Source organism: Centroberyx affinis, unplaced genomic scaffold (genome assembly GCF_046629955.1).
Source record: "Centroberyx affinis isolate AG114_WGS23_722 - 3 ecotype Tasmania unplaced genomic scaffold, CSIRO-AGI_Caff_v1 ptg003220l_1, whole genome shotgun sequence".
NCBI classification, from domain to species: domain Eukaryota; kingdom Metazoa; phylum Chordata; class Actinopteri; order Beryciformes; family Berycidae; genus Centroberyx; species Centroberyx affinis.
Window position 1 is genome coordinate 86,061 of NW_027281255.1, and position 24,842 is coordinate 110,902.

General features: G+C 41.2%; 2 protein-coding genes across 2 annotated transcripts; both read right to left on the reverse strand.

Moving 5' to 3' along the window:
* Positions 1–934: 934 nt before the first annotated feature.
* LOC139660123 (NACHT, LRR and PYD domains-containing protein 12-like) lies at positions 935–12,057 on the reverse strand. Its single transcript, XM_071538180.1, has 11 exons — positions 11,723–12,057; positions 11,598–11,621; positions 9,693–11,445; positions 8,556–8,729; positions 7,585–7,758; positions 7,221–7,394; positions 5,902–6,075; positions 5,230–5,394; positions 3,795–3,968; positions 2,597–2,643; positions 935–1,833 (listed from the first exon to the last, which is right to left on the reverse strand). The coding sequence occupies exons 1-11, from the start codon at positions 11,991–11,993 to the stop codon at positions 1,253–1,255; spliced, it is 3,711 nt and encodes a 1,236-aa protein (XP_071394281.1). The 5' UTR covers positions 11,994–12,057; the 3' UTR covers positions 935–1,252.
* A 2,621-nt stretch (positions 12,058–14,678) lies between these two features.
* On the reverse strand, positions 14,679–24,260 carry selenoo2 (selenoprotein O2). The gene is given in 10 exon segments (XM_071538177.1): positions 14,679–14,949; positions 15,376–15,460; positions 15,462–15,515; positions 16,083–16,268; positions 16,713–16,875; positions 17,482–17,759; positions 19,803–19,933; positions 20,561–20,738; positions 21,800–22,003; positions 23,800–24,260. Coding segments are annotated over 10 exon segments (1,941 nt in total). The 3' UTR covers positions 14,679–14,748.
* Between the last annotated feature and the right edge of the window lie 582 nt (positions 24,261–24,842).

Genomic DNA, 24,842 nt, shown 5'->3' on the forward strand with positions numbered 1-24,842 from the left:
TTACACATAGCTATATTATTTTAGTGTGGGACAAGACAACTGTCAAATTTTATCTATCATTGTACCCATTATGACTATGATGATATCACTTTCCAAGAAAAGTAGCTATTGGCTGCTGTCATACGATAATTTGCATATCAATATATAATGCTGCACTTGTTATGCACGCCGCGGAGTAGCCCGTTTTAATATAAGTGCTGACTCCGCCCACTTGGGCCGGTTTCGGCGTACGCCGGTAACAATTACAAGTGGACCCTATCCTACGGCCCCTGCTGTGGGAAGCGCTGTGATCATCAGACTTTCTGGATTAGACAAGCAAGTAGAGCAAACCGGCATCAGCCGTACCAATTTATTGGCAAATGCTTTGGGATTCAACACATTAACATTGCTTTCCATGGTCAGAAAAAGTCGGCAGATTTGTCGCTAGTCGCTTTTGAGAAATAAACTCGCCAGGGATGTTGGTAGTCTTTTGATTCACTTGCGCCACGTAAAGTCGGATGATCATAAACGAGCAACGAGTAACGAGCCCATTTAAATTTCAGTAATTGTAATTGTGTTATTAATTTGAAAAAGTAATTTGTTACATTACTAGTTACTGCCAAAAGAAGTGTAATTACAGTAACGTGTTACTTTGTAACGCATTATTCCCAACACTGTTTCTGACAATCACCAAGGGGGAAGAGTACGGACTACTGCTTTCCCTAATCACCCCCTGCTCTAGAAGCTTCTTGATGTGATCTTTCACTTCCTCATACTGACTAGGTGGAATCCTTCTATATCTCTGACTCACAGGTGCATCATCAATTACAGGGATCTCATGTTGAATAAGGCTTGTGCATCCCAAATCATTATCCGAACAAGCAAACACATGAGAATATTTGCACAACAAGCCTAGCTTGCTTTGCCTGATTGTCTGTAAGCCCGGGAAAGAACAACTGGGCTATCTCGGGAGGCACTTTCCTAACCCCTAAGGATACATGCTGCTCCCTAAGCGCAACCTGTTCTTCCTGTGGACCCACCCGCTCAAAGCAGATAGAAGCTCCCTCCCCAGCTATTATCTCTGCTGAATGCAGGGATGCAAGGCGTGTCTACCAACATTGATTACAGGAATAGCTAAATGTCCATTGCTAATCTCTATAAATGTCCATTGTTCCTGTAATCAATGTTGGTTCCACAGATGTTAGGTTGGAACCTCAGACACGCCTTGCATCACTGCATTCAGCAGAGATAATAGCTGTTGTTGAGACCAAACTCAAGACTGAGACTGGACTTGGGTCCTCCAGTCCCGCTGCACGTCCTCCACCGTACAGAGAGCCACGGAGCAGTCATCCTCCTCCATCCCAAACCCGGGGAACAGCGGCTCGGTGAAGGTGCTGCTGAAGGTGTGAAGGTGTCTGAGGGTGCCAGAGGAGACGCTATAAAAGGACAGGGTGCCACCCGGCCAGTCCAGATACACCCCCACCCTGCGTGAGCAGGAGGGGGGCGGCGTGACGTCCACGGGCCGGCGGTCGTGCTGAGCGCTGTAGTGATCCTCGGAGCAGTACAGGCTCCAGGATTGGTCGGTGTACCCAAACCCAGAGAGGTGGGAGCTGGCCCTCCGCCGGATCCCCCTCGCCGCCACGGCGATGTCCACCCAGCGCCCGCGCCACTCCACCTCCCAGTAGTGGCGCTGGGTGAGGCCTTGGTGACACAGCACCTGGGAAACGCTCTCGAAGCGCTCGGGATGGTCCGGGTACCGCTGCCTCCGCCTCACCCACGTCACCCGCCTCCCCCCGTCGTACAGGAAGAGAGACTCGGCCGCCGTGTTCGAGTCCAGCGTCAGCTCACAGGCGTCTGGTGAAGACAGAGATAACAAATAATATAATAATAAACTTTATTTATATAGCACCTTTCTTAAGCAGAGTTTACAAGGTGCTTTACAGAATTAAAACAGAGTACAACAGTGAAACAAATATACAAATAAAATAATTAAAATTAAAAGAGAAGTAAAGCCAACAACAACAACAGATGAATTAAAACTATAGGCAAAGTGAATGAAATAGTACAAGAATCACAAAAAAGCTAGTCTAAAAAAGTAAGTTTTTTAAAGAAGATGGGGTTTTCAGTCTTGCACCCTGTTAGCCAATCATCATTAACATTATAATCAATATAGTGTCATAACAAATCATCAGGAACCAGTTTTTCATCACTTGTATTCTGGATTATGGTCCAGGAGCTACGATCAACCTGATTTGTGCTGATTTTGAGTCAGTTTTTCAAAAAATTATTCTGATCCAGATACCATAAGATCAACATTACAGACTCCAGTCAGTCTTTAAATAGATCTCTATCCTGCCATCTGCTGGACAAATAATGTTACAACATGTTGTTAGGCCAAAAACACAAGTGAAACAGATGAAAATGTGTAAAAGACACCATACTACTTGAATTCCTTTATCTGCACACATACAATGCATAAGAACTAAAACTAAGTTCAAAGTCTCATTGGATGGCTAAACTGTAAAGTGACTTAAAACGTTAAAGTGCTTTTCAAAAAGGCATAAAAACAAATAATAATAGAAGCCAAAAAATAGGAAACACACATTATTACACTCACATGTTTTCAGTGTTGATTTCAAGTAGCACTCTGCATTATGGTCCACACTGCAGACAAGGGGGAATATAAAGAAATACTCACTCACAGTAATAATATTAGTCAGTGTAAGACTCACTAATATTAAGGAATGTCTTGTAAAACTCGTTTTCATCTGGTTTTTGTACTTCTTGTTTCCTGCACACTTGGTATCACTTTGTAGCAGCGCATTCTGCATTTACTCAAAGTGAGAAACATTCAGATTAAAGTCGATTCCTCTGCACTGGGTTAACTGGGGAAGTTCCACCATCACGCTTTCCTCTTCCATGATGATGTAATCACTGCAAAGTTTACATAACTATAAATACTTGTTGTTGCACTTTGCATCCTCTATCTGCTGTGGTTAATTTCATCTGCACTGTAATGGGAAACTGGAACATGAAATGAAACTTTGAACCACAACTCATGTTACAAACAACAAAAAATATCCATCTTAACTAATCATTTCCTCTAATATTGACTCCGAAACAATCTGCCAATTGGCTGCGATCATTTCCAACAGCAATCAACTTTTTTCAAGAATTGTCTTGAATCAAGATTAATGTTTTGAAAACAGTGGTGTGATGGAGCTTCATTTCAACATATTGTCACTTGGAAAAAAATGTTAAGAAAATGATGAAACTGCACTGAAACAAGTGAAATCATCTCACCCCATTGGCACATTTTTCTGCTTGTTTTTAAGCTGCATAGGCAACTTCACACATTGGCGGCTCCAAATGGCAGCAAGAGGTAATGTTACTGTTTAAAAACTGTTTGAACGTCAATACCCAGAAATCCTGTATAGTGACGTCAGTAAATTGCTCACAGCTTGCTCATGTTTACCATCTGGCAGTCTACAGCGTCTCAGTTAGTGGGGATGGGACGCTTTTCTATGCTGCTGTCCCACTTTGTGATTTAGGCTGATAAGACAGGTGGATTCTTACCTAGTGCAGCTTTAAGGAAAACAAGCTTTTCCTTTTTTTTTTGGGGGGGGGGAGGGTTTATGCTTTATTTGATAGTTGACACTAGACAGTGAAGGGTCCCAGGACAGATTTAAATCCAGGACAGATATGCACCTTAGCCAACTGAGCCATCAATAATCCCCGGAAAGATGTTAAGACTCAATTTGAGACTAAATACTTTGTTATGATGGATAGTTTCTGCATTGCACTGTTTGTTTTACCGGAGTTTTTCCAGTTTACAGAGCGGGTCGTCCCGATGAGAAGAGATCAGCTTGGCTCCGGAGTCCTGCAGGTGGTTGTAGCTCAGGTCCAGCTGTCTCAGGCGGGACGGGTTGGATCTCAGCGCTGAAGACAAATAAGTGCAGCCTTCCTCTGTGATTCCGCAGAACGACAGCCTGGGTAGGCGACATTCAAGTCAAGTCCAGTTCTTTATTGTCATATGCACAGAGAAAAAACAAGATGCCCTGGACAGTGAAGTTCTTAGTTTGCTGTCCTCTCTGATGCCAAAGAGAAACTAAAATAGAAAGTAAGACAATAAAAATTTCAGCTCAGAAAAACAGTATTCTCTTTTTCATGTTACAGATGAGGTCTATTTTATAAATGTGTTTCAAAGAATTTAAAATTGGTTTGTCCTATCTAATGTGTCTTGTTCAGCTGTATGAAAAAAGCCTTTCTACCTCTCTCCTTTGCCCTTACCTCTCTAATTTCTTTTCTGTGCATTTCTCTATCATTCCAGTGTCACAGGAATATTTTTGTTTCATTTATTTTCAGGGTAATATCGCTCTGACCCTTGCGGTCCTTACTACTGGTTGCAATGCTGGTGATCTGGGAATTGAAGCTTATTTTACTGTTGCAATCAAGGCAAGCTGCTCTAGATAAGAGCATCAGCTAATAGGGATGGGACGATATATATCGAAATTCTATATATCGCGATACGAAAATGTGACAATACATATTGAATCGCGATATTAGTCGCATTTTATTCTGCCGTAGTAATTGCAAATGAGACGCTTGACCATCACAGTTTCACAAGCTCTTCATCCAAATTATATTATTGTCACTTTGTAACACTATCTTGCTATCACCAGTCTGCCCTCATGTACCTGCATGCATGTCTTATTGTGGTTTTGCTTTTATTGTGTCAGACTGATTTATGTATTTTATACACTGTGCTGTGATTAACATTAATATTCTCTTTTCTTTTTATTATTGTTCTGCATGCTTAAAAATGATCTCAATAACTTTGTAATTTCAATCTTATATTATATTACATTATATATTATATTCTGTTTTTAGGGTAACTCTGTAACATCTGTCCAGGGACTACAGATGAAAAATAGCCTCTCTAGGCGCATTTACAGCAATGTTTATTAATGTGCACTGTCCCTGTTAAATAAACCAACAAATAAATAAATAAATAAATAAATAACATTTTTAAATTGTAGCCACTGGCATCGCTAGAAAGATTTGTGTCTCAGAAATTAACATAATTCTGCACAGTCAGACTTTGTCATGATTGAACTTTTATGTATTACATCGTATCGTGGTTGTATTGAATCGTGAACCCCATATCGCGTATTGTATCGTACCGTGAGATAAGCAGGTCGTCCCGTCCCTATATATCATCTAAAGGCCTAAAATGTAAATCCAGCTGACCTCAGTGTCTCCAGTCTGCAGTCTGGACTCCCCAGTCCAGCAGAGAGCAGCTTCACTCCTGGATCCTGCAGCTCGTTGTCGCTCAGGTCGAGCTCTGTCAGCCGGGAGGAGCTGAGCACCGAGGCCAGAGCTTCACAGCAGCTCTGCAGCTTACACTCGTTTAACCTGCAGGAGAGAAATCGATTTTTTTTCTGGAATTCCACTGATAAACTGAACTTCTTCACTCCTCAAAATTATCTGTTTTGACATGAAGAATCCCTACCAATTCTTTCCAGTTCAATTAAATACAAAAAGTCAAATTAATCCTTGTTCCCTGTGTCCTTTTTCATATTCTGTGGTCAGACAAAACTTTTTTTTTGTCTCCATCTCCATCCAGAGATCTCATGCTAACTGCCCAGTTCTTCTTCTTCTGTTTATTCCAAACAAACCGGAAACGTTAAACTACCAGACACCGGCTGTTTAGAACAGACAATGGAAAAGCTTAATGAACTGGATATAGGCTGAATCACTATTGTGTTAGAGCAATTGGTGATAGAGAGCAGCAAAACATATATTTATTTATATGAAAATGTTGCAGATTATTATCTTATAACAAACAGAAAATGGATATGCACCTAACTACATGCATGGACCACAATATTATTAGCTGTGTCTAGTGAAACTGCAGCTGACCTCAATGTCTCCAGTCTGCAGTGTGGACTCTGCAGTCCAGCAGAGAGCAGCTTCACTCCTGGATCCTGCAGGTCGTTTCCACCCAGGTCCAGCTCTCTGAGGTGGGCGGAGTCACAGCCGAGAGCCGAGCCAATCTGCTCACAGCTATTCTCTGTGAGACCGCACCAGCTGAGCCTGACAGGTGGGGGGGAAAAATAAAAACAGTTCCTACACATTATCATTTATAGTTCACTAAAAGATGATCTGACCCCACCCTCCACATTATGACCTGAGGAAAATCCTGAGGAAATCAGGTCGGCTGAGTCAGTGATCTCCTTTAAGTCCCTTCTTAAAACATACTTTTATTGGAGAGCCTTTGCTGATTTTACTTGAGTTTTAATTTCCTTTGAACTGTCTTTTATTTCCTTTAAAAAATGTTTTTCTTTTCTGTTTTCTTTTAAAACCTGATGATTTTATGACTTGTCTGTTTTATTTTTATTTTGCTGCCTTTGTGAAGCACTTTGTAACGTGGATTTTGAAAAGTGCTCTATAAATAAATATTATTATCATTATATTATTATTATCATCTTCATTGTGGTTGCCATCTTCATCATTGTTGTATCTTAATGAAGAAAAAGATTTAAGCTGCTAAATGTTTGACTTGGCACATTGCTGCAAACTATGGCTGCATTCACACTGCAGATGAAAGTTTCCCAGTTGTGATTTTTATGTGAAACACATCTGATGTTTTCTAATCAGAGTGAACAGCAAAAAGCTGCATGGAGTCACATTTTTTCAATTTGGCTCAAATGTTTTGAGATTAAATGAATTGTTGTTATTTTGCTGAATATTGCAATCTAAATTCCAATACAGTATACAGACACAGATTTTTCAATATTTTAGATTTTCAGCAAACAGGACACCTTTTCAATAAAAAGCTGAGATGTTGTTGCTTAAGATTCACTCTGTTTGAATACAATGACAGTTTTTTTTTTTTTTACAATGTACTATTTAATTTATAGGCCAGAACAGAATATCAGGAACAGAATATCATGTTTAGGATCCATTTTGAACAGCCACCACTCTGATAATTGCAGCTTCATGCGATCTGGAAATTGCATATTACAATTTTCATTTTGTTTTTTTGTTTTTGTTTTTGTTTTGTTTTCTTCTTCTTTCTTTCTGTTTAATTGTGCAGCGCTAACAGAGAGTTAGCAAATATGTCCTGGAATATCAGTAGGTCTTAACAGTTACCAAAACAGGAGATAACCAGGTAAGTACTATTATAAACTCTTAACTAGTGAAACAGCAACATCAAGTCTTGTGTGGTGTTCACTGACCTGAGAGTTTCCAGTCTGCAGTGTGGACTCCTCAGTCCGGCACAGAGCAGCGTTACACCAGAATCCTGCAGGCTGTTGTGACTCAGGTCGAGGTTTTTCAGGTGAGAGAAGACTGAGCTGAAAACTGAAGCCAAATCCGCACAGCAATTCTCTTTCAGCTTGCACCGCTCCAACCTGCATGAAAAAACATTATTTATCAAAATGACAGGGATTTTTTTCCTTCACCCTTCTACCCTAACAGCATGGAAAGTGTTTAAAGTCAAGTCCAGGCCAGTCTTCTGTCCTGTCGGTCACAGAGACTGATATATCCAAGGATTATGTGATAAAATTGATGGAAATAAAGAATACATCGGCGTGAAATAACCTCACTGTTTCCACTTTGCAGTACTGGCTGTACAGTCCCACACACAGAGCTTTCACTGCTGTTTCCTGGAAGTCGTTTCCACTCAGGTCCAGCTCTCTGAGCCGGGTGGAGTCTGAGCTGAGAGCGGCGGCCAGGGCAGCACAGCAGTCTCCTTCCAGTTTACACTTATTTAACCTGAACAAAGGGGAAAAAATAGGAATCATGCAGATTTTTAGCTTTATTTTAAGAGAATCAATAGATAATGTAATTACATTTCACTATTCCGCCCCATACAGCCAAACAGCAAGTGGATTTGTATCATTTAATTGCATTTCATGTTTGTTGATATTAAATTTAACCCCAAATCATTACCTTTTACCTCGACTTGTCTCAAGTCGTCAGGCACAAGTCTCAAGTCAAGTCTCAAGTCTAAATGTAGAACATCAAGTCAAGTCCAAGTCATTAATGTCAAGTCTCAAGTTTCACTGTAGAACACCAAGTCAAGTCCATGTCATTAATGTCAAGTCTCAAGTCTAAATGTGGAACACCAAGTCAAGCCAATATCTATGACTTTTCAATGCAATATGGTTTTAAAAGGATAAAAACTTGGTAAGAGCATCATGAGTTTGATTTCTATAATCAGTTTCAACTTGAATAAATTCAATCATTCCATACAAATTCAGAAAAGTCAAATTCAGTCGTCTGCTGGAACAAATCTCATCACTTTCAATCTAAGTCATTTACACAAACACAAAATCTCAAGTCAAGACTTTAGAAACCTTTTCAAGTCATCAAAGTACAAGTCAAAGTCAAGTCCCAAGTCTCCAGAATCAAGTCCAAATCAAGTCAGGTCTCATGTATTCTCTGCATGCATCAAGTCATGTCTCAATTAAAATTGTGACTCAAGTCCGACTCGAGTCCAAGTCATGTGAGTCAAGTGCCCACCTCATGTGTATTGGTGGTAAAGGGAAGCTAATAACACCATTACTGACCTGAGTATCTCCAGTTTACAGTGTGGACTCGCTAATCCAGCAGAGAGCAGCTTCACTCCTGAATCCTGCAGCTTGTTGTCGCTCAGGTCCAGTTCAGTCAGGTGAGAGGAGGCTGAGCTGAGCGCTGAGGCCAAAACGTCACAGCAGCTCTCACTGAGGTTGCAGCGATTTAACCTTGAAGAAAAAATAAAACATCTTTACTCCTGAGAAAAATACCATTTTGTTTATTACATTTTACTATTTTTTATTTATTTACTTAATTTCTATTTATTTATTTTTCATTCATTGTTGAGCCTTCTAGAGGTGGCTTTGGCCTAATTTAACAATTTAACATTTAACAATTTAACCATTTAACAAGACACGTCTGATGGGAGACGCCCAAATGAGAGCAGCAGATTGGAGTTTTAGTTACACAAACATTTCTCAGAGGCAGAACTGCTCTGAGGGCAGAAATAATCTCATTGGTTGAGTCAAACCTCAGTGGGCGGAGCCAAAGAACCACAGTTTATTCTGAGCGCAAGTTAGCTAACTGGCAAACTTCAGTGGCAAAGAAGGAACTCTAGTCAAAATAAAAATAAAAAATATAAATGGTAATGACATTTTTCATTCATTCAGCTAGCTAACTAGCTTACCTAGACAGCTATAGGCTAGTATGGCTAGTTTGAAGGTCAACTGGCTAACTAGCTAACCTAGATGACTTAGTATGGTTAGATTGTGTTTTTTCAGCTAGTAGCAGAGCGCTAGGCTTCATAATATTAGCTTCCTCCTCTCTTACCTCTTCTCTTTCACTGGGCTTCAATGTAATGTTACTTAGCCAGAAAAACTGTTATTTGGCTCCGCCCACTGAGGTTTAACTCAACCAATAAGAGAAATGTTTGTAGAACTAAAACTCCTCAATGACACACCTGCTTACATCCCTTTGTTCTAAAAGCCAGGCCAATGTCAGGTTTCTACATAGGCACTCACCCTAAATAGTACTTGGGGTATTTGCATCACATCTCTGTATTGGTAAATTACAAAACACAAGTCTATAAAGATATAAAAACTGCATGGAAATGAAATTTGTTCACAACCTACAGTATAATTATAACCAATATGCAGTAGGAATACCATATTTTAGTTGTTTGCCAAACTTACAGAGCACGTGTGGATGATGTAATGACAGTCAGCAGCTTCACCACCCCCTCTTCTGATCTTATGTACTTCTTCAGGTCAAACTCGTCCTGTGTTGCCTCTGACGTCATGAGTTCAAAGGTGAGCGCTGACCACTGGACTGGCGACAGTTGTTTGGCCGAAAGCCTCCCAGAGCTCACGAAGCTCTGGATCTCCTGCACCAACGACTCTTCTTTCAGCTCACTCAGACAGTGGAACAGGTTGATCTTGGTCTCTGGTTCCTCTTTGATCCTCTCCTTGATGAACTGGACGGTCCTCTCCATGTCTTCCTCTCCGTCTGCCTCCATATCCAGCACTCTACCGAGGAGCTGCTGATTCGACCTCAGCGACAGCCCCAGGAGAAAGCGAAGGAAGAGGTCCCAATGGCCGTCCTCGCTCTCCAAGGCTTTATCGATGGCAGTCTTGTGGAAGTTGAAGACCGACTTGGGGAGCCATCTTGCGGATATCCTTTTCAGGTATCCGAGGAGAACGTTTTCCTTTCTGCGCATGTAGGCGTGATGGGCGTAGACGGCTGCCAAAAACTCCTGGATGGTCAAATGTACAAAGCTGAAAACCTCTCGCTGCCTTCTCCCCTCCATCACGAAGATCTCTGTGCACACGCCCGAGTAGATGGTCGCCTCCTTCACGTCCATGCCGCACTCTTTCAGGTCGGCTTCATAGAAGATCAGTTTGCCTCTCTCCAGCTGACGGAAGGCCAGCTCTGCCAGTTTCAAAACAACGTTGTCGCTTTCCATGGGATACTCCCCTTCTCTCATCTTGTCGGTCTGGCAGAGAAGGAGGAATGCGTACATCTCAGTCAGGGTGTTGGGCATGCTTCCGGTCACGTTGTCACGCAGCATTTTCTTCAACACAGTGACTGTGATCCAGCAGAAAACCGGTATGTGACACATGATGTAGAGGCTCCTCGATGACTTCACATGGTTGATGACCCTGACGGCGAGGTTCTCGTCATGCAACCGCTTCTTAAAGTATTCCTCCTTCTGTGTATTGGTGAACCCTCTGACCTCAGTCCACTGGTGGATATGTTTTCGTGGGATGCGATTGGCTGCTGCGGGTCGGGAGGTGATCCAGACGAGAGCATTGCCGAGCAGATCTCCTGCGATGAGGTTCGTGATCAGCACGTCCAGCGAGGCGGGCTCAGTCTCGTCTCTCAGGACCTTGTTGTGTTTAAAGTTCAGGGGGAGGAGACACTCGTCCAGGCCGTCAAAGATGAACAGGACTTTGCATTCCGTTCCCAGTGTCTCAAGCGGTTTCATCTCAGGGAAGAACTGATGGAGCAGCCCCATCAGACTGTAGTCCTTCCCGCCTATGTTGGAATTTAGTTCACGGAAAGGAAGCGGGAAGAGGAAGCCGATGTCCTGATTTTCTTCCCCTTCTGCCCAGCTCAGAGTATACTTCTGTGCACAGACAGTTTTCCCCACTCCAGCTATTCCCTGGGTAAGCACGGTTCTGATTCGCTTCTCTTGGTTGGCCCGGGGTTTGAAAATGTCGTTGGGTTTAACGGAGGATTCCTCTGTTGTTACGTGGTTGGACCTCAGCTGTCTGACCTCGTGCTCCTCGCTGACGCCTCCCCAGGCTCCTTCGATCAGGTGCAGCTCGGTGTAGATTTTGTTTAAATAGATGGTGTCCCCTTCATCTGTGTTCCCCTCATAAACGTTTTGGCACTTGTCCCTCAGAGTGGATTTGAGTTTTTCTTGGACTGCATGCTGGTCAATTCCTATTAAAAGAATAAAAAAAACAATATTGTGCTCGTATTTGTGTTAGCTCTTCTAAACTTTTCAGCTTTTAATCTTGCATCTGTGCATGTGTATGTTTGAGTTTGAACATGTTAGCATGGATGTGAGCATCTTTGGGACTTCGCCCTCTTACCTTTGCCCACATGAGCACTTGGAACTGATAAAGAAAAAGAAAGAATACTTGTTACACGACCAAACAATTTTATCTTACAAACAAAGGAAACTGTGAACTGCTGTACTCTTTTCTTACTTTTTTACCTTCATCATACATATTCTTCAGTGTTTCAGCCCGGAGGTGGAGTTTCATCCTCCTGAGTATATCCAGTGTGACAGTAACAGCACTATCGTAGCCGTATGTCTGCACCAAAACATCCACAGTACCCGGCCTGTCCGCCCCCTCAAGCCGACATTTTGGAATATGAGGGAATCCCTTGAGGACATCATTGTAAAGGAACCACTGAAAAGTCCTCAGCTCCTTCTCAACCAGCTCTTCCAAAGTGGCCAAGAGAAGCTCTGGGACACACGCCATATCTGTCCTCTTCACTCGTCACTGTGTTCATGAACTTTCTTGCTCTCCTGGTTCAACAGCTCCCATCTCCCGACACAGGCAAGAGTCAAATACAGTGTAGGTTTCAGTTTTTCAGAGGGCTGATATAGCTGTCGTCATCTCACCCGCCTCTTCCTGATGGCACTAAAGATTTATAACCATGCAATTGTAGCAACCACAGTCAACCCACGCACTAAACAACCCTATTTTTCATAGGGGCATTCCGGTTAGGTCCGTCCCTCTTATCGCCTTTCCATAACTGTGCAATTTGTTTGCATGCCATACAACATGGTCAAACAAGTTGAGCCAGTCTTATGAAGTGCTGGTGCCTGCAAAAGACTGTGAGATGTGAGGGTGATGGGTGGGTATGAGGGCGGCTTATGAAGTGCAGAAGTGTAATTCTGTGTCATGTCTGCACTGTGGTTCTTCTTTTGGTACCCAGAGGAACCAGCAGAGAATGAGAAAAACCTGCTTATCTTCCCATCACAGAGAAGAGCGATACAGACACCCTGCAGGAATGTGTGCATTCCTTTTCCTTCGACAGGCTTGCATACAAATTATGCAGCAGGCAGGAGGCTGTCTCAGTACAGGCTATAGTCTGCTGCCTTGTCCTTATTATATAGGTGGTAGAGATGTTCTTTACTGATGCAATACTCATAATTCAGTTAACAATTAACCAATGTACTGTATGTGTACTGGCTGAAAAGTTTGCTTCAAAGTAGTATACATAAAAAGTATACTTATAAAACAGGAGAAAACAAGAAAAGCAGCTAACTAGCTCCTTGGTTATGACAAGGTTGACATAGAGCCGGATAAAATATGAAAAAATAAAATCAATAATCAATGCTATACAATGAGTATTTTCATCCAAGCAATCTGATTGGTCAAAGACCTGCTCCAGCCACGCTGATAACTCTTATAAAGCACTGCTAGCCAAGCTTTATTGGTTGCCATGACAACACTTCTGGTGCCAGCAATATTTTCTACTTCTAAGAAAACTTAAAGTAATACAAATGCATTGGTACCTGTTGTATAAAACCCCATATATCTGTGAGGACATTATTTTCTGTTGTTATGGATACTGACTGCATCAAGGCTGTATCCATTTATCAATAAAAGAAACACTCTTTTGGGTATTAGCTCTAAATAAAACATTGTGTCTATTAGATATTAGTCAAACAATTTTTTCAGATACTGAGCTAAAACAATACCTCTTCTAATCGGGTCTAAAGCAGACATTCCTATACACATAATTCACAGTTAATTAATGCAGTTTCATGACAAGTACCGGATCTTTTATTGCAAATATTGACAAACTATTACACATATATGCCACCAATTATATCAAAACACACATCACACAGATTCTGTATAGATTAAGAAATTATATCAAAGGCAAACATCTTAAAGATATCATTTTTGTGGCTACTGATACCGCTAAATTGAATTCATTAAACTCAGTACACATAATTTTTTGTGTACAAATTAAGATGCAGACCTTATAGTCTGTCTGTAAATGAGTGTCAATGTGTTCCTGGTGTTTCAGACCCAGACATGTCATTCTGTGACTGGTCATCCGAGCCATCATACATCATCAGCTAAACACATAGACTTGTGTGTCAATACAGATCGTTCTGTGAACACATGCTGTTATTGCATGAACTATTTCCCTGCTCCACAACACTCAGAACCTATTCCATGCATTCCCATCTAACTCAGAATAACTATTTCATGATATGTCACTCAAATGTGCTGCTGAACTCTCACCTACGGCTGCAACCAACTGCATGCCACGCTGCCTAAATGCACATAGTGTTAGAATGCTGAATGTACAGTATGTAGAGAGATATATTCAAGGACAAGGTGCGATTTGTAAAGAAAATGCATTTTTACGGCGTGATATCTTACACAAGGAGGTATGGAAAAGAAAAAGAAAAAGAAAAATGCGTAATTTGTAGCCTATTCGGCTGTAGCTTAAGATTTCCCACTTACCATTCTTTTAGCAAAACAATTTGTGTTGATGACAGACCACCTTTTTTTTTTTTTTACACTTTTCCCTGTAGATGGATCATCTATCCTTCTTTTATCCACATCTCTGCATGCTTATGAGGTGGAAAGAAGGCACCTTCTATAATCCATGTGTGAAAAGGCAGAAAAAAAAACATGTTTTTCTTTTTGGAAGTTGTTTCAAGTCGTCTAATTCATGTATTTTATTCACTGACAGAATAAAACATAACAGAGAGGGGGGAAAAGTGTGTCTCCACTGGCAATTCAATTTAATGATCAGAGGTAGGGAAATCAATAGTTTACTTTTTACTTTCTGCTGTAGTCCTGCATTCTCCCCTTTGCACGGAATATGAGCTCCTGTTGTCCAGTATATACTTCTGTTAGCTGTCGATATGTTCCTGCTATGTCACCAAGGCAAGTTCCTGCATTTATTTGTACTTAACGAATAAAGTGAGTCTGGGTGCTGCTGTTCTGTTTTTGTATACTGCCTTAAACTTAGTCTAAACTGCAATAAAAGCATGTGATCACACACACACACAAAAATCTATGCTCATACTGATGAACACAGGAACACACTGGATTACATCACATTCTCCCTTGACTGGCAAGCAGGAGAGAGACAGCATGCAAAGACCAAACCATGTCAGAGGTAGAGTGTAGAGTGCTTTTGTTTTTTCTCCTAAATCTGGATCTCTCTCCTGCTCCATGGGTCTGGGAGCCTTTATGAGGATCAGGTGATGCAGATGCTTCTCGCCCAGGCAGGAGGCTTCCTGTCACAGGCGGCACTCGGTGGATTATAATCTCCGTTTTCTCGACACTTCAGTTCCCTCCCTTCCTGATCCGCATCGCCACATGAATTAGATCCGTCTGGAAAATCCGGCTCAAGTGCGTTGGAATATGGTTTCTCCAGAATTTCCAGGATCCTGTGGACCTGAGGGACAAGGTTACGATTAGATGAATATTATTGATCCTTTAGGGGGAGACAGGGTGACTGTAGCAGCAAAAAATAGGATTTGGATAGCAATACAATTCAAATCCAATATAAATATAAAAAATACTGAAGTTTACAAATTCAAAATACAATGTTCTCATCATGTTAATACCAAAACTATTTACAGAAGTTTACAGTTGATAAATTCACAGTCCAGTGCAAGAGCATATACACAGAATGAGCAAATTTGTATTGACAGAAAAACCAAGCCCCACCCACACTGTTTGATTGACAGGTGATCTGTGGGAAGTGCAGTGCATAAACACCACAACAACGAGCGCTTAGCAACAAAGATGACACCAGAATAAAAAACAAAAACGAGGACAGATACAGTTTGCAGATTACCACTTTAAACCGTCTGCTGACCTCAGAGAAGTCTCCTTTTTCAGCGGCCTGAATTGCATTGTGGGCGATGTAGTTCCGGAGGACGATGCGGGGGTTGGTGCTGTTCCTCTCTGACAGCAGACAAGTCGCTCACTCTATCACTCTCCCTGGACAAACGCCTCCTGAGTCAGTTATTTAAATAAAGTAAGTGTTGGTGTGGAGGGGACAGGACAAATCACAGGAAGAGTCACAGCTTTGTTGATACATTTATATCCAGCAGAGACAATATTTATTTTGGCAACAGGCAAAGGGAACAGGAACTTTGCCACTCTGTACTGAGAAATGTAGAAATGAGTTAATTTCAAATGCATACGCACAATATATTATCCACTTTGAAAAGGAACTCAATACATGAAGTTCAGATATCTTTACTGTGTTTTTATTGTTTTTCTAATGTGTCGGTTGTGCTGTTGTCTGGTCCTGACTGCAACCAAATTTCCCTTTGTGGGACAATAAAGCCTTGACTTGATCCAGTGTGTGAAAGTTTTATTTTGTCAGCCAAGGATCAAGTTAAAAGTACTGTTTTTTGATTGAATTTTGTAGTATAAATCATTTTGTAAGAACACGTGTCACTTTTGTTCAACTGGTGGATATCCCATGTTGGAAGGAAGCTCTCAAATTGTTTTTCAGGCAGTCTACAGCTCTTGCCTCCTGCACCTCTTATTGGTCCCTTGTATTTTTGTCCTGACCTGTATCGGCTGACCCAGTGAATCCAGTCGTCACGCTGCTTCTCCTGCAGCTCGTCCTGATCGGTCCCCAGCAGCTCCTTCAGCCGGCCCATCCTCTCCAGCTGCTGGGAGACCTCCGGCCGCTCCGCCACCATGCCGAACATCGCCGGGTTGGTCTGCGCCATGGACAGGATCATCGCCAGCTCGCTAGAAACAGAGAAGGTGTCAGATACAATAAGGCGATGGAGAGGAGGAAAAAGGCTCGGGAGTCTATAAACTAGTTCTGCAAGCTATTCCGTGTAAATAAATGCAGAAGACAGATATTTAACTTACATATTGTCTTGGTAAGCTTTTTCTCCAAAATGCTTGCAGATTAAAGGAAAACATGATTAGGTGAAATGAGAGATTTAATCATTTAAAAACTATTTGCTGCTCAGCTAGGGATACATGTATATTCATTGGGAGTATATGGTGGGGCGGCTAGAGTAAGATCTTACTTCATAACTAATTATAAGGTATATCATGAAGATAATGTGTGTTTGGCCACTTGTATTTAAGTAAAACTTATTGGTGTGCAAATCTTTGGGTGTTTAGATCTAAATCATGCCTACACTCAAAACACATACACCGTACCACCATACACCCCCTCACCGGTCCTCCATAGTGGGCTTGTTAGCCACCTTTAGCTCCTCTACAGAGGCACACTGCTGGAGGATGCGGTCCACGACTGGCCCCACTCTGGTCCTCTCTCTGTCGCCCTCCTCTGGCCAGGGAACACAGCTCAGCAGGCGGAAGGTGTTGGTGAAATCTGCTCCTGGAGGGGGTGAAGGAAGAGGACCGGACTGAGATAGAAAAGAGCATCTAAAATGAGAAGTATGATTCCTATATTGTAGCGTTAGGTGATATGGTTGAAGTCAATATCACGATAATCATAAGGATTTTTGGCGATATCAATACCTATGTATCACGATATGGCTCGCGTATGCAAAATCACGTTAAATAATCAAATCAATGTTCATCCCATTGAACCGAATGGTGATGTTAGGTGTGATGTCAAACAAAACTGACATTTTCAGATAATATTCCTTGAAATGTTTAATATCGCCAGAGTTTTTAAATCAAATTTGCTTGTTATCATCAATTTTGACAACATATAGACAGATAGATAGATAGATAGATAGATAGATAGATAGATTCTTTATTTTGGGATGTGTCACGATATCCCAAAATCACCAAATCATCACAATATGATTCCACTGAACGACCAGCCCTACTTGCCACAGATATTGATGACAGGGTAAATTCAGCATAACTTTTACAGATTTCCATACTTCACCACATTACCAAAAAAATATAAAAAAAAGTCCTTAAACTTTGTGATACAAGTTCCCTGACGTTTCCAGCTGTGGATTTCCTGTACCTGTGTTGTGCATAAGGTGCAGCAGGTCTGATACGAGCTCCCTGTCCTCCACCTCTTCTTTTCTCAGGAGGCCCAGCTTCCTCCTCATGTTACCCAGGTAGAAGGCCTCGTACGTGGGCATGAACTCATCCAGGACGGCCCCCGCATCGGCCGGGCGGAGCTCGGAGCCCAGCGCCTCCGCCAGGCGGGCCAGGTTCCAGCGGCACACAGACGGCTGAGCCTGGTACGAGTAGCGGCCTCTTCTGTCCGAGGCGTTGCACACGAAGTCTGGATCAAACCTGACACACAGAGGGGGAGGAGGGTGTTCAGGAATATGATGCAGAAGAAGGCATGAAATTACTGTCAATGAATTCCTTATCTTCTTCACTTCTTGGTCTTTGTTTTTATTGTGTTGTTTTATGGTTTTTGCTATTTTGATTGTACAGCACTTGGTCAACTGTTTTTAAATGTGCTTTATAAATACATTTGGATTTGGATTTGGATTCTCCCTAGTTATTTCAAAACATGATCATGAGACTCAGAATCACCAAGTCTTAGATTAGAGTTTTACTAACATAGTTTGAGCCGAAGGTTTTGCTATGTGAAATTATAGCTGTACAAGTCTTTGGAAGCAGAAATAATGAATAATGTCATTGCTTGAGTTAAACCTCAACAGAGAGAACCACAATTATTCAGTGCAGGTTAGCTAACTGGCATACTTGAATTGAAAGTAAGGAACAAGGAAGGAGGATAACATTAAATAAAATTAAATACTATTTATTTATATAGCAGCTTTTCTGAAAACATGTTTTCAAATCATTTTATAAAACAGAATAATCAAAATGCATGAATAAATACTATATACAATTAATAAACAGTAGAAAAAACATAGCAAATGGAAAAGACATTTAATTAATAAAATGACAAGAAAAAATGATTAACTAAAAGACTATGAATCAATTACAAACTGTCAAGTCTATAAAAATGTGTTTTGAGAAGTGATTTAAAAGATGGTGGTGAGTTAGCAGGGCAGGTCGTTCCACATAAATAAAATAAAAAAATATATTGCCAATTAACTTTTTTTCATTCATTCATGACCATGGCATTCATAATGTTGGAAGGTCAGAGAAAGAGACAATCATGCTACAGTCTTTCCTTTCCTAACCTCTCTCAAAACATTTCTGAGACAGTCCTCTAGTGCAGGGATTCTCAACCTTTTTCATATCAAGGACCCCTAATTGAGTCCACATTAGGGCCACGGACCCCCATTTGATGAGATTTTGTCTCTTGGACCCAAATCTGAGAATACTTGTATTGCTAGATATGATTTTGTCCAGAATTCCTTGACTATCTGTATTGTAGGCAGAGAGATAACAGAGAAACTATGATCAGAACAGTCATTCTTCTACATTCTCTAATTGTGTTAACTTCTTGTAAATGAAATAATGCTGAAGTTTAACAATTCATCAGTTTGCTGGGGACCACCTGGAACCCCCTCAAGGACCCCTGGTGGTCCCTGGACCCCACGTTGAGAACCACTGCTAGTGCACTGGTTCCCAACCTACCCCACTAGGGGTCGCCAAAGCTTCACGGGGGGTCACAAGGCCTTCTTGGTTTTAAGGGATGTAAGAAAACTTCAAAAAATATATATACAGTATATCTCAGCATTTCATTAATTTCTGTGAAGAAAAGAACTAAATGTAGTTTTATTTTTAAAGTTTAGATGTTTTTTTAAAGATATAAACGAGGATAAGGACGCGGTGAAGACATGAACACAAGCTATATTCACTCTCTGCTAAACAGCCTCGTCCTGCATTAGAAAAGTTCACAGTTAAAACAACCAAAGAGCTAATAGAACAAGGGCCGAGCATCAGGGAGAAGAAAACACTGAATTTGTCCGAAATAAGCATAATAACTATGTATGATAGTTAAAAATAAATAACACAGAGAATTGTATAAAACGTTCCTAAAAATATCAGGAAAACTAATCTCTGATGCAATATTCACATAATCTGCTCAATATTCATCTAAATTGCTCGTTTTACACAAACTTCCTGCAGTTATTGCGTTCACTATTTGGGTTAATTGTACAGTTATCGGTTGTTCTGTGCTGTTATTGTTATGCATTGAATATAATATGAAATATCCATAAAATATGTCACTTCGTCATGGGTCGTCTGTTTACTCGGTGATAGAGTAGGGGTCCGTTAAGGAAAAAAGTTGGGAAGCACTGCTCTAGTTTGGTTTTGCAGGGCGTCCATTAGTTGAAGGAGTTAGGCCGTGTGTGTTTGGCTTTTCCTTTTCCTTTTCCCTTTCCAGAGACGAATAAGGCAGCAGCTCACCTGTCCATGAAGCCAAACGGGCCGTAATCCAGAGTCAGACCCAGGATGCTCATGTTGTCTGTGTTGAGGACGCCGTGGCAAAAGCCCACACACTGCCACTGGGCTACTAGCCTAGCGGTTCGCAGCATCACCTGGAAACAACGAGCATTTATGAGGAATTTTTACAGAATATGAAATGTCTTCATGGTGTTTAGGTCATGCTCAAAATGAAGGAAACAGCAACAATAAGACCCAGCAAGAGGCTTCTGGTAGTCCTAGGGCGATGTGTGGTGTGTTTTCTGACATGGCATCACTCAAATTCTCTCTTGTAGGGCAGCTATCTTTAACCACCCTCTGTCAAAGGTCACTGCTTGTGTTACTTTCTTGATGAGAGTTGTGTTTAATCTCTATCAACAAGGCACAAGCATTATCTCTGTTTGCTCTGGAAAAACAGAACCTCTTCCTGTTTTGTGCCGTAAAGCAATCCAGCAGATTTCCCTCCAGATCCACCAGGTGGAGAAACAATGGAGGACGCAGAGTAGAGGCTGATAGAGGCTGACAATCTGCTTGGCACTGGTCTTGTTTGTTTACTATAGTTACACTGAATCTCAAAATGAATGTAGTAATTAATTATTGATTGACTTTTAAGACAGGCGGACTAAATACTTACTCATTCGTCATGATTGATCTCTTGGAAATGACTGAAACCTTGTCTTAATTTCATTGTTCAAGACTTTGCTCCAAACCACCGACTCATTCTGTCAGAAAACAATTCTTACCTCTTTGAAAAAAGCCATATTCCTGTCTTTCCGGTTGCTGTGACTTTGCTGTATGCAGAGGTAGAAAGTCTCGATGACGTAATCCAGCAGCTGGGCGCGGATGTCGTCCCTCCCCGCACTGGGACCCTGCAGACCTGACAGTTCATCTCGGCCCAGAAAGATCTCAAAAGATCCAAACCTACAGAAAGGACAGAGAAGCTATGAGAGAGGCTAAATATTCTTTTTCACATTCAAACAAACTGAGTGAAATTCACCTATTAACACATATTTTTATTTGTATTAGGCCTGTTTTTGATTTTAGTTTGATTTTAGTTTAGTTTTCCATTTCACTTAATACCAATTCCTCGTTTCCCCGGGATAGCACGAGGGACGGGACAATATATCGAAATTCAAAATATTGCAATAACAAAATGTGACAATACGTATCGTGGGGCAGAAAATGAATGGTGATATTAGCTCCATGTTATTCTGCTGTAGTAAGCACAAATGAGATGCTTGACCATCACAGATTCACAAGCTCTCCATCCAAATTATATTATTGTCACTTTGTAACGACATTTTTAAAATGTTGTTTACGTTCTAGCAGCCAATGGCATCGCTAGAAAGATGTGTGGCTCAGAAATCATATCTTATAATATCATATAAAATCTTATAAAATCATATAATATTGTATTGTATAATACTATATAGTATTGTATCATATCGTATCGTATTGTATCGTATCATATAATATATAAAACCATATTGTATCGTATCGTATTGTATCGTATTGTATAATATAAAAAATCATATATCGTATTGTATAATACTGTATTGTATCGTAACATATTGTATCACAGTGTATTGTAGCGTATCGTATAAGTGTATCATATCGTATAATATTGTATCATATCGTAGCGTACAATATTGTATCGTACCATATAATATTGCATCATATCGTATCGTATTGTATCGTATCATATAATATATAAAATCATATTGTTTCATATCATATCGTATCGTATAATAGTGTACCATATCGTATAATAGGGTATCGTATAATATTGTATTGTATCGTATAATAGTGTAACGTATCGTATCGTATAATATTGTATCGCATCGTATTGTATTGTATAATATTGTATCGTATTGTATCGTGAGATAAGCATATCGTCCCATCCCTATAGCACTGTGTCAGGGAGGCCTGTCAGGAATATCTGCCTGCAGACAAAGTATAAAAACAGTGAACAGGTCTTCCACCTGATGAAGGACGGGGCGACCCGCAGCACCGCTGAGCAGCGCTCGGGAACGCGCCGGCCGTTGTTGAGCGGGTCTCTGTTGACGCGGAGGTCGGAGGTCACGAGGGAGGCGGCGCGGGTGGTGGGAATCCCCAGGCCGGCCATGGCCTCGCTGCACAGGAACTCTCTGATGCTGGAGCGAAGCACCTTCCTGCCATCGCCGTCTCTAAGAGAGTCACAGTGCATTTATTACACGGCTTTGTGGAATACTCAATGCTGATTGGCCAATGAATGAGCCAATGAGGTGTGTTATATCTGAATAATGTTTTGTTTTATGTACTCCCCACTGCTGAGTATGTTGTATACTTTACGTTAGCATTTCTTGACATAGCAGAATTATAAGTTAACTGTAATTGTTGTTAACTGTTATTAATGAGTAATGTGAAAGCTGAATGTTGCCTGCTGTTACACTGCACAAGTTAATTTCCCTCAGTTTTCATATGAATAGTATAGTAGTAATAATAGTACAATGAATAGTATTGTATTGTATTGACAGTAATCTACTTGTAGCCTGTCTCTTGCTAAAGCAGTCTCTGCAAAGTAGCAAAAACCCAATGTTTGGACAGCGGTTACCACTGGTTACTGAGGACAGGCCACCATGTTGGAGGAGTGACAACAAAAGGAGAGACTCCACCATTGTCACCCTCTCCTCCCAGATCTTTTCAAGTTCAAGTTTTATTTGTCATATGTACAGGTACAAGTACACAGTGCAATGAAATTCTTACTCAGCTCAATGTCTTAAAAAAAAGAGTAAAAGTTTAAATAGTATATCTGTAGGTAAGGTAGAAACAGCTCTCTTGTATAGTATGATTTAAACACTACCACTGTACAAAAAATAGGCATTTTCTTTGTTTTGTCAGGGACGAAGACAAGATAAGATTACTTTTGTTTTGTTGTCACTCCTCCAACATGGTGGCATGTCTCTCCTAAAGCTCTGGTAAACAAAACCCTTCATGACAGGCCCTCTAGCTGTACCTATTATTGTGAATAGAGGTGAGAAGGTGCGATAGGTGCAACAAATGCCTCAAACACTCATTTAGTGTTTTTCACGGGACAAAACAAAAGGGGCGAAACTATAAGCAGGATTGCTACAGAGGTGAGGTGTTTCCACTGAGCTGGACACACATTGTTTAGCAATGGGGGTAAATTAAATGTGTGCCAAGCAGTTAATCTCTTAAGCAGCTCTGCTTGGGTTAAAGCATTCACGTGCTTCTGATGAGCGTGACTCAGGAGAGGCTTGCTGTGTCACTGGCTTCAATTTTATTACTTGGTGAGAGAAAATATATAAAATATATAAGGCCTGACATTTTCACACAGGATCATGCTGATTTGTAAACTGTTCCTGGGTTGCATTATGGTACATGGTGGGCCCAAACTGCACCAAAATATATTGTCTGATTTAATAAATGAATGAATGGAGTAAATGGATGAATGAATGAATGAACAAACATAAATTTAACATATGACTCAGAATATATGCACAGTATAGATATGTTTCAATATATATATATATAAAAAAATGTATTTGCACATGTGACATTTATTCAGAATATATTCTGGATGCTGGAAATACAACTTTTTTTTACATGCTGACAACATGTATCTTATGGCCTATAGGCCTATATACAACATATATTTTGATCCACTCATCTACATGCACAAATGTGTATTTTGAAACATATCTCTATACACACTCTGAAGTATATGTGAAATGTATTTTTTGCAAGGGTTATATCTCATGGTTTCTCATATTTGTTTAGCAGTATCTCTCAGATTTTTTCTCATGTTTGTTCAGGAGTATCTCATGTTTTGTCTAATTTGTTTTGGAGTATTTTTTCTATATTTTCTCATATTTGTTTAGGAGTCTCTCTCTTGTTTTTCTCATGAATTTATCTTGGAATTTCTCTTGGTCTATGAACCCCATAACTGCCTGTAGTGACACCACAGTAGGACAAATATTACCTGGAGTAAGGTGTGACTCCTGCACCTTTCACCTGAATCTCCCACCGCCCATGGGTGCCGGGTCCCTCCACCTCCCCGAGATAAAGCACCGCTCCGTCCCCCAGCTGCCCCGCGAACAGTCCGAACTGGTGTCCGCTGTAGCAGTGCGCCGCCGGCTGTGAGCCGGGCAGCGGCCGGGACCCGCTCAGGTACTCCGGACCGGCGGGATGGCTCAGCACGTCCTGGGCGCTCAGGCCGAGCAAGGCCAGCGCTGACCGGGATAAAGCCACCAGGGTTGGCCGGAGCAGGGGTTGCAAGGTCCGGATGCGGGAGAAACACGCCCCGCTGACCGTCCGGGACCCCGGGGCGTCCGAGGTATCCACCGGGAGTTTTCTCAGTGCGGTGTTATTGAAAGGTAAGCGCTCCAGAGCCGGGATCGGGGACGGGGCAGGGACCGGGGTAGCGCAGGGAGAAGGATCCATGCTGACTGGAGCTGAGTAGCCTACTAATGCTGCTGCTGCAGATTAATGCGGCTCTCCAGTCCCTAGCCTAATAAATAGAGGTGTGATGGCGTCAACTTTAAAAAACTGTGCTTGTGCCCTCTATTTTTTCTGTTTCAGTACTCAGGATATATAAGGTACTTCCTACAGTTTCTTACACACCAGACTTTAATTTCTTGGCTTTCAGTGTGATTGCCCGGTAATCTTGCCCATACTAACAAGTCAAGTCAAGTTTATTCCTATTCCTTCATAAAGCATATATCTCCAAGGGCTTACCTAAATCAAACTAATCATCAGTCAACCACAAAACAAAATGAAACATAGGGAAACAAAACAAAGCACAGGACACCAACACTATATCCCTCTATAGATGAAAATTATTCTGCATGAGAATATGTGAAATGACAGAGTCTAAAACCACAGAAAACATGCAGCCGTAGCCTATAGCTCAGTTTAATATTGCCAAGTTACCTTTTCATACATTTCCAGGCTTGTGTAGGGATACTGGATGTATGACTATAGGAATTAAACAGCAGACCTAAATCCACCAACTCAATTACTGAT

Excerpts from the sequence above, each read along its gene's own strand:
- LOC139660123 (XM_071538180.1), bottom strand. The coding sequence starts at position 11,993 with ATGGCGTGTGTCCCAGAGCTTCTCTTGGCCACTTTGGAAGAGCTGGTT. Across the intron at positions 5,395-5,901 it reads TGCAGACTGGAGACATTGAG|GTTAAACGAGTGTAAGCTGC; the intron begins GTCAGCTGCAGT and ends TCTCTCCTGCAG. Across the intron at positions 3,969-5,229 it reads TGCAGACTGGAGACACTGAG|GCTGTCGTTCTGCGGAATCA; the intron begins GTCAGCTGGATT and ends TCGCCTACCCAG.